The 12,689-nt window shown below is 52.0% G+C and overlaps 1 protein-coding gene across 3 annotated transcripts; it reads right to left on the bottom strand.

Annotated features, from left to right (window-relative positions):
• Positions 1–1,500: 1,500 nt before the first annotated feature.
• On the bottom strand, positions 1,501–9,224 carry Tnfaip8l1 (TNF alpha induced protein 8 like 1). 3 transcript variants are annotated; one of them, XM_031348709.1, is made up of 3 exons: positions 9,108–9,189; positions 3,974–4,084; positions 1,501–2,810 (listed from the first exon to the last, which is right to left on the bottom strand). In XM_031348709.1, the coding sequence occupies exons 2-3, from the start codon at positions 4,035–4,037 to the stop codon at positions 2,245–2,247; spliced, it is 630 nt and encodes a 209-aa protein (XP_031204569.1). In that variant the 5' UTR covers positions 4,038–4,084; positions 9,108–9,189; the 3' UTR covers positions 1,501–2,244. The 3 variants fall into 3 exon arrangements, with proteins under 3 accessions (XP_031204569.1, XP_031204570.1, XP_031204571.1); XM_031348710.1 differs by having other exon boundaries at positions 3,974–4,076; positions 9,108–9,134; XM_031348711.1 differs by lacking the exon at positions 3,974–4,084 and having other exon boundaries at positions 9,108–9,224.
• Positions 9,225–12,689: the final 3,465 nt, after the last annotated feature.

Here is a 12,689-nt window from a genome sequence, read left to right as displayed (position 1 = left end):
AATCCCAGCAACCGCATGATGGCTCACAACCATCTGTAATAGGATCCGATGCCTTCTTCTGGGGTGTCTGAAGATAGTGACAATGTACTCATATAAATAAAATTTTAAAATCTTTAAAAAAAAAATCAAACAAACCACCTGAAGCCAATGAACCCTACATAAGCTGTAAAGTGCCCAAGCCTTTCAGAGGGACCTCGTGGACATCCAGTGAGGGACTGGGGCTACCAGGCAGACCTGTGTAGGGGCGCTGCACCCTCACGTCTGTGCATATGTGTCATCCCACAGCAAGGGCCAAATGTGCTTCTGCTACCCCTTCAGCTGTTAAGTAAAGGCATGGAGATCTCTGTGAGTTGGAGGCTACCCTGGGCTACATATCAAGTTCCAGGACTGCACAATGGGACTCTACCATAAGAAAGTGGAGCTGAAGCATGGAAGTGGCGCCACACACCTTTAATCCCAGCGCTTGGAAGGCAGGGGCAGGCAGATTTCTGAGTTCAAGGCCAGCCTGGTCTACAGAGTGAGTTCCAGGACAGTCAGGGCTACACAGAGAAACCCTGTCTCCAAAACAACAACAACAAACCCCCCACAATCTGTAGCTGTTGATTGAATCTTCTTTGTGCTTGTACTTGCATCTTGTCTGCATACACTGAAACAGAGGTGATGACTCCCACCCTATATATACTCAGCTCTGCATGTTCTGTGTCATCTCCCAGTGCCTCAGATAACCTTCCCATCAGCAGCATTGCACAACTGCTGTGCCAGCCCCTCCACAGACACAAACCACAGGTGCAGGATCTTCACAGGTCTCAGGGGTCGTCCCCCTATATGCATGCTATTCCTGAGCCAAGCTCCTGACCCCTCACTAGAGTATTCTAGGGAGATCTATCACTGACCACGCCCCAAGTCCCTCACTGGAGGATTCTAGGCTGGGCTCCACCCCTAACCACGGCCCCAAGCTCTCGCTGGGGAATTCTAGACATCTAACCCACATCTCAGCTAGGCACAAGTTTAGCTGAAGCCGGCTTTCCAAGGATAAAAGTTCTAAGTACCAACTGGGTTAAGCCAATTATGCTGTCTCACATGACCACAGACTTACTCAGTGGAGGCTGCATGCCTCCACATGCGCGGTCAGTGTCAGTTACAAACTCAGGCTACCATACAAGGAGAAAGGATGGATTTGTTTCCCAAATGTGGAGTTATAATGTAGCACATACTTGTGTGTCCAGTGGCTTTACCCTGTTCTGAAGCTGGGGACAGCCTCTGGGGTCCCCATGTTTGACAGCAAGTCCTGTAGTGAAGACCTCAAATTTCCACCCGGATTAGTGCCTCCTTGCTGAGTGGTCAGAACCCCTCCATGTTTCCAAGTGTCAGAAGCCCCTGGTGTGGTTCTGTGTGGGCGTGTCCACATGGAGGTCAGAGGCCAGCTTTCTTAACACTGGTTGTCTCCTCCCACCACACAGATTTTGGGAAACTCCAGTCATCAGGCTTGACGGCAAGCACTCCTACACGCTGAGCCATCTCACTGGCTCTATTTATTTCTTTTCTTCAATGCCAGAGTCCAGTCCCCTAACAGGATGTCAGATCCCAACACCAAAGTGTGCTTGGAGTCTCTCCTTTCAAAACCATGGGGAGAAACCATGGTCCCCTGCCCAGCATCTGTCTGCTGGTGTTCTTGGTTTGTAGTAGCATCACTCCTCAGTGTCCAGTGTCCTGCAGCGTTGGCAGAGTGAGCCTTCCTAGGCCAACCTATACATAAGGACCTGTTGTAGCAGTCTGGTACTTGTTCAACTCTAGTCTGGTACAACAAGAGTTTGAACTTCATTTTCTAAAGCAAGTCACCTTGAGAGGACCTGAGGCTTAGGAAATAGTCATTTGGCAGGGGTAGAGGTCAGGGGAGTACAATTTGTGTCTCCTAATTCTCCACAACCTTATTTGAAAGCCTGAGAATGCTCAGACACTGGAGTGCTGGCACACATCTATTGTCCAGCACTCTTGGAGGTGGGAGCAGGAGGATTGGGCAGTCAAGGTCAGCCTTGGCTTCATAGGGTGTTTGGGGTCAGCCTGGGCTACATGAGACCTGTCTCAGAAGTAAGAAGAGGAGGTGGGGAGGTGAAGCAGAAGCTAGACAAAAGCAGATAAGTTACAGGAGGAGAAACAGAGGACACACTGCCTCAGGCACAGGCAGTTCTGTGTTCTTGGGGACCGTCACCAGTGGAGGATAGTCTCCAGGTGGCTGGCTCCAGGTCAGATGCCACCCTCGTCCAACATCCTCCCAAGGCCATCACAGATTCGGCACAGATGGCTCCGGTAGGGCTCTGCTGGGCTGTACAGTGCAGCCAGGAAGTCACCATTGGCAAAGTGACTGAAGATGTGATTGATGCGACCATGGGACTTCGCGGTGAGGTGCGGGCCAACAGCCTGGTGCAACAGGTCCCTGCACTCCAGCAGCCCTGTGGCCAGCACACGCCGGTCAAAGGTGAAGTCTACCTGGTAGAAGCTGAGGGCTGTCATGGCCAGGCTATGGACGCGGCCCCGGAACCGCTGCAGCTGGGCCAGCTCATTGCCATCCAGCTGGTCCGCCCGAAGCAACACGGCCAGCTTCACGGCCACCTTCACCAGGTTCTTCATCACCCTCTGAGCCTCCTTCCGGCTGCGGGTGAACTCCTTAGTGGCCTGGTACAGTTCATCCAAGACCTCACTGCTGGTGTTGTCCACAAACACAGCTACCATGGCCTTGGAAGCCATCTTGCTGAGGACTTTCTTCTGGGCCTGCAGGGCCAGGCTCTTCGTGCTGAAGGTATCCATGGACCCTGTCAGGACGACATAGTGCTTGGGTCAAAAAAATGAATGTGGACAGGGCTTGGCACCATTCCCATTCCCCAGCAGCCGGCCCGTGGTTCCCTAGCTGGGAGTTGAGGCTTCGGATGGTTACCACGGAGGAAGGAACCAGAGAGTGGCCAAGAAGACAGGCAGGCTGGCTCCTATGGGAGCAGTCACGATTTTCTGCCCCACTACCCAGCTCAAGCATTTTTAGAATTTTCCCAAATGACAGTACTAAAAAACCACCGAGAGTTCTTGTGCCTCTCTCTTCCCTAATAAACTTCTATACAAAGCCCTATCTCCAAACCCTTGCTTCTTTCCTAATAAACTCCTACATACCTTCCAGTGCCCAGGGTCCCAGCCTCTTCCCAGCCTGTTAAGCTGACCTGTAGGCCTCTCTGAGCCACACAGGGCTGCAGGGCTCCCAGACCTCAGAGAGCCAGCGCAGGGCCTGCCTCCCCATCTGCTGTGTTCTTGGGGACCCCAGAACTCTCTGGGAGTGAGCAAACTTGGAAGAGCAGAGTGGTGTAACATTATAGGGTAGTCTTCAGACTGGGCCCTTGGGCCTCAGTTTTGCCCCAGGTCCTGGTCAGCTGTCTATCGCTCACCCTGTTCTTATGGCCAGGGGGGGCCAGAAATGCCCACCACCCCGAGACCACTCACTCACTCCCACAGTCCCCTACAAAGCCTGCTTTTGTGTGAGCCCAAACCCCAGGAGAACATCCCTCCCTGACCCTGGGCTCTTAGCCATCAGCTCCCTGACCTTAGAGGTCAGGGCAGGCACAAGAGGCTCTGTGTGCTTTCCTGCCAACCTTGGCTCACCACCCCCACTATCTGTCAGCTAGGGTCCGGACACTGCTGTTGACACAGGCCTACATGGCAGCTTGGCGCCTGCCACGTGAACCTATTTCATCTCTTCGGCCAACTCCATTCTGCAATGAACAATGCCATCCCAAGTGGCTCAACTGGGATGAATACATAATGCTGGAATCTACCCCCTCGAAGTCCACTGCACCACAAGGCCACACAGCCACAAAAGACACCCCCCTCCTCCACTTCCACTACCACCACCACATCCCTATGCCTGAATCCTCCTGCTTCCTCCCCTAATGTCTGTGACTGGTGCTGAGTCTGAGGTGGGCAGAGCACTTGCCTGGTGCACAAAGCCCTCGGCTCTGTCCCCAGCTTTCAGAGATGGAGCAGGAGTTCAAGGTCATCCACAGCTACATGAGGAGCTGGAGGTCATCCTGGACTATCTGACCCTCTCAAAAGAAAAAAGAAAGAGAGAAATAACATGGGACCTAAAGGGACTCCTCCAGCACCCTGGGTTTGTTTTCCAGTTGACACCAAACACAGGGCTGCTGGCAGAGGAGCAAAGTCTGGAGTCCCTGTTTGACTTGGAGGCCGGCTGACCCCTGGAGTCCCTGTTTGACTTGGAGGCCGGCTGACCCCAGGAGGAGTGCTGACTATGTCTCGGCCTTGTTTTTCCCACAGACAAAGCTAAATCTGGACTCTATGGCTCAGAGATGAAACTGAGTATGTGGACCGACTTCCGCAAGCAGGAAGAATGGTGGGGTGGCACAGCTGCAGTCAGTCCTGCCTCGGCCCCACCTGAGGCAGCCAGCTGCTGGCCTCTACTTCCTTTTCTAAAACCCATTGTTCTGACAGAAACTCCCCATTGAAGCTCTCCTTCCTGCATGACAGCCATGTTAGGTTTCAGAACAGGGACTTTCCCAGGGAAGAGGTGCCGTGGCCTTGGTCCCTGCCCATCCAGTGTCTCAGCACCCAACCAAAGTCTGGAGCCAAAACAGCCTGCACTCCCGCTTTCAGAACTCGGCCCCAACACGCACTCAGTCGCTCAGCTGTCCTAATGGGCGTTTATAGAGCACTAGTTGTGTACCAAACACAGAAAGAAACCTTGTTTCTGACTTCTCAGGGTTCCTACTTCTGCCATGTTCTGATCATCTTGACCCTGGAGTTGATTTCACAGGCCACATCGCCCCATCCATCCAATAACTTATTTTTAAATGTATTTTTACTTTTTTTCAGACATCATCCAGTCTGGCCTTGAATTCTTTTTCTCTCTTTCTTTCTTCCTACCTCTCTTTCTTTCTTTCTTTCTGTTTGTTTGTTTGTTTGTTTGTTTTTCGAGACAGGGTTTCTCTGTGTAGCCCTGGCTGTCCTGGAACTCACTCTGTAGACCAGGCTGGCCTCGAACTCAGAAATCCGCCTGTCTCTGCCTTCCAGAGGTGACAAGAGAAATCTGAAGCTGGGAAAGCCATTTGCTTTTTTAATTTTTTTTTCTTTTTAAGATTTATTTATTTTACGTATGTAAGTACACTGTTGCTGTCTTCAGACACATCAGAAGAGGGCATCAGATCCCATTACAGATGGTTGTGAGCCACCATGTGGTTGCTAGGAATTGAACTCAGGACCTCTGGAAGAGCAGTCAGTGCTCTTAACCCCTGAGCCATCTCTCCAGCCCGGGAAGGCCATTTCCAACACACTCAAGAAAGGGCAAATGAACTCCAGCACAGAACACAGCAGAAAGCAGCTAGGTCATTTAGTGATCTCTATGATGGTGGGCACTAGTTGTTTTTTTTTTTTTTTTAATGTGTATGCCACCACACCTGACAGCTTCCTTTATTTATTATGTGATTACATTCTGTTGACATGGCATTGGGTAAATGTGCTTGCTGTGAAACCCAGTGACCTGAGTTCCATACCTGGGACCCACAGTGTGGAAGAGAGCAACGATTCCCACAAGTTGTCCTCTGACCTCCACACACGTGCCTTGGCTCTCACACACACAGTAAATAAATGTAATAAATAATAAATACAACGCCATTTACTTAGCTACAAGCACTCAGTCCTTGACTTTTAATCTGCATTTAACAACCAGATGGCAAGATTCCCAAAGCCTAGGAGCACTCTTGCTCATGCCGCCTCCCGCCCCTGGGCAGCCCCTGGCCTCATCAATTCTTTATGTCGCCTGTGAAGTGCATCCACATCCATAATTGATGTCATCCTCCCTCTCCACCCTGCTGACTGTCCCAGGGGCAGCTGGGCCACAGCTAGAGTCTGTCCCAGTGCAGTGTGACCAGCTGGGGGTCCACCTCCACACAGCACCCTGAGCATCACTACCCATTTGCACTTGATTTTCTAAGGAAATCAAGAAAGACACTGGGGAGTAGGTCTCAACCAGCCTCCCCTCAAGGATGCTGCCAGAAGAATGCTAGGTAGTAGGGCTGGGAGGCGAGATGGACTGAAGCGATGAGTGTTGAGAGGGCCAGCAACATCGATCAGCAGATAAAGGCACTTGCTGTCAAATGTGACAAGCTGAGTTCGAGACCACAAAGGAGAGAGGACCCCAGCTGGTTGTCCTCTAAGCATTATATTCACAAAAAGGAATAAATAAATATTTTAAAGAGACTGTTACAGAGCCTGTATGGATCTTTGACTCAGTTTCCACACCTGTTTCTTTAGGAGTGGGGTTTAAGATAGGGTCTTATACCGTAGTCCAGGCTACGTTTGGATTTACCATGATCCTCCTGCCCCAGTCTCTTAGGTGTGTTCCACATACTTAGCGTCCACTCAAGGTTTTAACAAAAAGGAAATATGAAGGCTATCAGTGTGTGTATCAGAATGTATCAGCTCCCCGTTCTCAATGGTCTGCAGCCTCCATCCAGGTTCCTCTCACCCTATCCAGGATTCCTGAAATGCCAGAAGCCCCCGTGAGCACTCAGTCTGCTCCCCTCTCCGCTCTCAGCCCTCCATGGCTCCCATCTCCCTCTGCTGCAGCCACAGTGCCTCCTCCATTCTCCTCTCAAACATCAGGCTCAGTCCTGCCCCAGGACCTTTACACATGCTGAGCCTGCCAGTCACAGTATTCTTCCCCAGGTTGCTATGTGGCTGCTTTACCCTGGAACTCTCAGATGGACCACTACTCTCCGTGAACACTGAATTCCCCAGTTCCTTCCTCTTCTCACAGTTACCATTATAACCAGGACAGAGTCCAGTGGTAACCACTGTGAGGCAGGAGATGGGGGCACAGGCCAGCTGTAGTCATTGCTGTGTGCTGGTGCCATTAGCGACCACACTTCACTTACTTCAGTGTTCAGGAACAGTTTATCAAATGACTAAGTAATTTCTCATGGTTATGACAAAAGGGGCCTGGCAGCTGACAGATATGCACAGAATAATACCAGGTTAGAACTGGGACTTGAATCTAGCCCTTACCTGGGTGCTCATCACACTACAACCTTCCCCTGGGGTCCACCCTAAATTGGGTGGGGCCTACTGATCTAGTCTGGGAATCTTCCAGAGCTGTGTACACCGTCAACCCTACCATGGTTCCGTCAACCAGCCTTGGGTCAGGACTGCAGAAGCCCCCACCTGCACAGCACTCTCTGGAGAGTCCTTAATTACCTCAGCTGGTTTCCAGATGGGGAAACACAGGATTGAGCTCAGAAAAACCATGCAGGGGGGACACTGGGGTTCTTGGAAGAGTGAGATCACTCTCTTTAAGCCTCCACTAAGCCCTGGATGGCCCCCGAGTCAGTAAGATGACACGTCTTCCTGTGGCTGTGACTGGCCTGTATGCTGAGTCCCCTCCTATGGAATCAGATTTTTGTGAAGTGAGTCCTAGCTTGCCTAGGGCTCAGAGAGTAAACTGAGGGACAGGTCTCTGCGTCTCTTCATACCCTCAGGATCCGCCACTCACCCATCATAGGACTCACAACCCTGGCCCAAGTCCGGCTCACCAACTGTGGGAAGCCCAGGGCGGGTGTTCTGTGGCGACTCTTTGTTCTGTTACAGTGTACAGTCCCCATTGCTCCGCCCTCGTCCCTCCCCGTCACCCACATCCTAGGTGCAGCCCAGATCATGAACTTGTTATGTTTTAAAGTTGGCGCTGCCTGTGTTGATCTGCCAGGGTTGTAGAGGGCTCAGCACGCACAAAGGTCCTGAATGCAGGGACATTCCACGTGGAGAAGAGGCGGTCACTTTAAGGTCCCAGGACAGAAAAACAGGAAATTTGGCACTCAAAGCCTACATTCCAGTTCTCTCTTTCTTCCTTTCTTCCTTTCTTTCTCTCTTTATTTTTTTTCTTTCTTTCTTGTTTGGCACTTAAAGCTTACATTCCTGTCCTTCCTTTCTTTCTTCCTTCCTTTCTCCCTTTCTTTCTTTCTTTCTTTCTTTCTTTCTTTCTTTCTTCCTTCCTTTCTTTCTGTTTTTGGTTGGCTGTTGCTTGATACAGGATCTCAATATGTAGTTATGGCTAGCCTGGAACTCACTTTGTAGTCCTGGCCTCAAACTTACAGGCATCCACGTGCCTCTCTGTTCTAAGCACCGGGTGAATGCCCTGGTTTATGCTGTGTTGGGGCTGGAACCCAGGGCCTCTTGCTTACTAGGTGAGCACTCTACTCACTGGGCTACACCCTAGGGTTTCCCCCCTTTTTTAGACATGGCGTCAGTGTGTAGTCCACCCTGGCTCAGCCTCTATTTAGTCTTTGCTTTTAATCCTCCCAGAAGCCTCAGGGCTCACGAAACAACTGTACCAAGTCAGACAGGGAAACTGAGGCTTATAATTAAGTCACTTGTTCAAATGAGTCAGGTCTATCTGACCTGTGCCTAACCCAGGAGGCCTGCAGAGGCTTCACAGCCTGGGGCTCAGGAAGTGGCCCAGAGGTCTGTTTCCAGCTCAGTGGTCCATCCTGTCCCTCTCCAGACCGCCGCTCACAAAGGTGAGAAACCAGATTCTGGTTCTCTCTGTCTCCATCTCCCTGGCCAACCACAGCCCATGGTTTGGACTCCAGTTTACCCTCCAGGCCACCACTGAAAGAGCCAAGAGGCTGCAGCCCCTGGATCAGGTCACCTGCCAATTATGTGACAGCCACTGTCCCAGTTCCCAGCTGGTAAAACTGAGTCCAAATCCTCCGGCAATGGGAAGCTTGCAGTGCCAGTCCCAGTCAGGGTGACCCTGCTCAGGTGGGATTCCTGCATCAGCCAGAGCCACAGGGGGTCCAGCTGGCTACCTCAGAGAATACTCAGACCATGTTGGAGTCAGGCTGAACACCTGTACAGGGCCAAGTCCATCAAGTCTCCTCTTGAGGATGTGTGTTAGGACTATTACAGTAGCGCACAGCAACCTGCTCACAACACCCATGCTCCCACAGCCAGTAATAGGTATACAGAGGGAAACTGAGGCGGGATGCACATAGGGCGGTGTGGGGATAGGAGGGGACGGGAAGAACCCAGGATAGTCAGTACAGGACTCCATCGCTCACCTGCTTCCCGGGATCTGTCAAGCCTTCAGTTTTCTGTAGGTGCTTCTGTGGGGCCAGAGGCATTGGCCGCTGGATCTGAGCCCGGCCGCTGGCTAGGAGGCCACGCCCCCGAGAAAGGGCTCGCCCTCTCTAGACGCTCACTGGCTCAGCAAATGGTAGCGCACAGACGGTGTACGAAGGAGCCAATGGCAGCAAGCCTCTGCCAGGAGGTGGGAAGCATGACAAGAGCGTGGGCGAGGGCGTGGTCTGCGGCCGGGGGATTCCTGGAGGATTGCGCCGCGCTGGGTCCCCAGGAGGCGAGAGCCGCGCAAGGGTTGCCGCGGCGGCAAAGTGTTGGTGGGAAGAGGTAGGAGACTGGGACAGAGAAAAATGGGTGTGCGTGCACCACGCGACAGAGATCCGAGAGGCCAAAGCGAAGAGACGCGCCTCCGAGAGACACCTGCACCCCTCTGGGCGGGCCTCAGTTTACCCACTAGGTAGTTAGAGTGCCACCTGGGACTCCCATGACAAATGCACCCCAACATTTGCCCTGGAACAATCTTTGGTGTTCCTGAGTACTGCAGAGACCCTCTTTCAGTGAGTGTCTCTGGAGTAAGGGGGGGGGGGGGACACTGTGATGGCCTAGCTGACAGAGGCCGGACACGGCCAGCTGCCTCCCAGGAGGAGGCTGTGAGACCTGGAAAATCAGTCCAGGAGTGATTCCCACACCCCCAGTACCCCCAACCCATCCCCAACACCCCCACCTTACTCCAAACTCCACCCCCAACTCTCTTCCACGGGTCTGCACTTCCTGCGCCTGGATGGCCCTGTCACAGCAAGGACACTGGGGAAGCCATCGCCCTCTTCAGGAAGCCCCGCAGAAGTTTGCTGACTGCATCCTGACCTTCCTGGCATGAGCCTTAACACCCTAAACTAAACCCAGGCTTTATACCTTTTGAAAGATAGAAACGGAGACCCAGAGAGTTTAAGTGATTTGCCTGGAGCAACACAGACCTCAATGGCTTTCCTGATTTCAGATTGTTTGTGCTCTGGGCCAGGAACTTATGTTCAGTAGCCATTCCGGCTCTGCAGGGTGCTAAGCATCGTCCATTGCCTCTCTCCACTCTGTACCGGCAGCTCACCCTTGTGACAGCCTAGACATAGCTCAGTATCAAAACCAGAGACCACAGCTCTAGATTTTCATACCCCAGATTTCAAAGTATGAGTCAGGGTAGCTAGTGTGGTTTTTAGCGTGGGGGCAGGTGTCACTGAAGCAGGTTTTTGGGCATCTGATTGCTGAGCACTTTGATTTAGAGTCTGAGGAACCCACAGATATCATAGGTGTGATAAAGTGGGGCTCAAACCCAGCTGTGTGGATTAGAGGCATGGTTCAGGGCGAGAGTCCTCCCCACTGCCTAGAATCCCCCCAGTGAGAGGCTGGAGCATGGTCAGGGTGGAGCCTCTGCCTAGAATTCCCCAGTGAAGGCTCTTGTGAGGGTGTGGACTGTCTTCGCTGGCTCTGCCAGAGTCTCCCTCAGCAGGTCCTCAGAGTCTAGTAGCGGTGCACTTGTTCTCAAGTGGGCATGGGGTGTGGTCGGGGGTAGAATGATTTCCTAGCATGCAGGAAGCTCTATGTCCATACCTAGCTTAGTAGCAGTAGTAAATAATAATAATAATAATAGTAATAAATAACTTACAAATTGTCCATAAGGATGAGGACACACACCACTAAGGCCATATGGAAAACAATCTGAAATTTCCGGAAGACCTCCATGGCCCCAAGGCATTCTCCACCTAGGTATACTCGAGTAGAAAGAATAATTTCTGACATGAGTTTATGGCAGTTTTAATTGAATTATTCACAGTAGCCAAAGAATGGGAACAACCTGTGTGTCCATCACTGGGGAGATAGATGAGATGAGATGTGCTCCATATAGAGAGGAGTTTTACTCAGCCTGGAAGAGGGAGGTCATTCAGACACCAGCTCCCCATGATATCTAGTGATGTGAGCCACACACAGAAGGATGCATCCCACAGAGTCCCACTCCCAGGAGTTCTCTGCATTGATCAGAGCCACAGAAATAGGAAATGGGGTGGTGGATACCTGGCCTGGAAGAGGAGAGCTAGTGTTGAATGGGAGCAAAGCTTCAGAGGGCATTTAGGAGGGGTCATCTTAGAACAAGAAAGCAGAGATTAAAAGATTAGCTCATGTGGTGGTTGGCCCAGGGAGTGGCACTATTAGGAGGTGTGGCCTTGTTGTAGGAAGTGTGTCACTTTGGAGGTGGGCTTTGAAACCCTCCTCCTAGCCACGTGGGAGCCAGTCTTCTCCCTTGGATCAAGTGTGCCCTTGGATCTCAGCTCCTCCAGCTCCATGTCTGTCTGCAGGCTCCCAAGCTTCCCACCTTGATGATAATGGACTGAACCTCTGTAAGCCAGCCCCAATTAAATGTTCTCCTTTATAAAAAGTTGCCTTGGTCATGGTGTCTCTTTATAGCAATGGAAACCCTAAATAAGATAGCTCAGAAGGGAGCTGAGAGTTGCACCCCAAGAAATCTCAGTGTCTTGAGTGGTCTCTCCTGGGATCGGGTCAGTCTTGCACAGATTCCAGCCGTGCCCAGCAGGAGGCGCGCTCTGCACGTCTCCTGGAGAATAAGTCCTCTATCTTGACTCCTGCACGAGGACGGGTTGGGCCTGCACTCAGGTAGGGAATCACAGGTCCATGCCACTTCAGACTCACCATCACCAGCTCTCCAGCACCCTGACATTGCACCCCTCCCTGATCAAGCAACCCCTTTCCCTGGTCCTCTCATAGGGTCTGAATGATGATATCACACAGTGTGGACAAGGTTGGGACCCTTGTGAGTCAAGGGCTCCATTTACAGGGCTGCTAAGGTCCTCCCCCTCCCCATATTGGGACACCACATTGAGGTACAGGCCCTGGTTCTCAGAGCTCCTTCTCTCCATCAGCCTGTGAGGCTCTGTGAGTGACACCCACACACCATGATCAATCTGTCCCCAGGCACTGGGGCTGAGACTTCAAGGGAGGGAAGCACAGAGAGGGGAATATTGCTGTCCTCTCAATGTGGACCTGGCTGGGGAATTCCCAGGACTGTATGGGGGTTCTGTTCCCTCCTTAAGGTCAGAGGCTGTCTGCCCAGCTTGCTGCACCACCAGCCAGCAGAAGCCACCATCAGTCGCCAGTGGCCAGACTACATGTGGGAGGACAAAGTGATAGCTGTGAGCCAAAGCGGGTGTGTATGCTTGGGAATGCTGTCCAGGTAGGCTGCTGTCTCTGAGGGTGCTGACTCCCCACCATCTTAGACTGGGCAAGATCAAGGGCCAAGATTCCTGCAACTTTAAGAACAGGGTTGGGGTGGGCTCAGTGGGTGGAGTGCCCTGCCCCCATGGTCAGGCACTGGGACCCATCCCCAGCCAACAAAACCATCAGGCTCTGGGGAGGTGCAGGTAGGAGGATCAAGAGTTCAAAGTCTCACCGGTTGTGGTGGCGCACGCCGCTGGTAGGATTTGCTGAAGGAGGCAGAGGGAGGAGGATTACAAGTTCGAGGCCAGCCTGGGCTACACATTAAAAACAGCAAAAAAAAA

The sequence above is a fragment of the Mastomys coucha genome, unplaced genomic scaffold (genome assembly GCF_008632895.1).
Source record: "Mastomys coucha isolate ucsf_1 unplaced genomic scaffold, UCSF_Mcou_1 pScaffold3, whole genome shotgun sequence".
Classification (NCBI taxonomy): Eukaryota; Metazoa; Chordata; class Mammalia; order Rodentia; family Muridae; genus Mastomys; species Mastomys coucha.
This window is presented reverse-complemented; position numbering and strand designations above follow the sequence as displayed.

What these genes read in the sequence shown, in the direction of transcription:
- Tnfaip8l1 (XM_031348709.1), bottom strand. Translation starts at nt 4,037, where the DNA reads ATGACCTTGAACTCCTGCTCCATCTCTGAAAGCTGGGGACAGAGCCGA. An exon ending in CCGAGGGCTTTGTGCACCAG is followed by an intron (nt 2,811 to 3,973) that starts GCAAGTGCTCTG and finishes TCGTCCTGACAG; the next exon opens with GGTCCATGGATACCTTCAGC.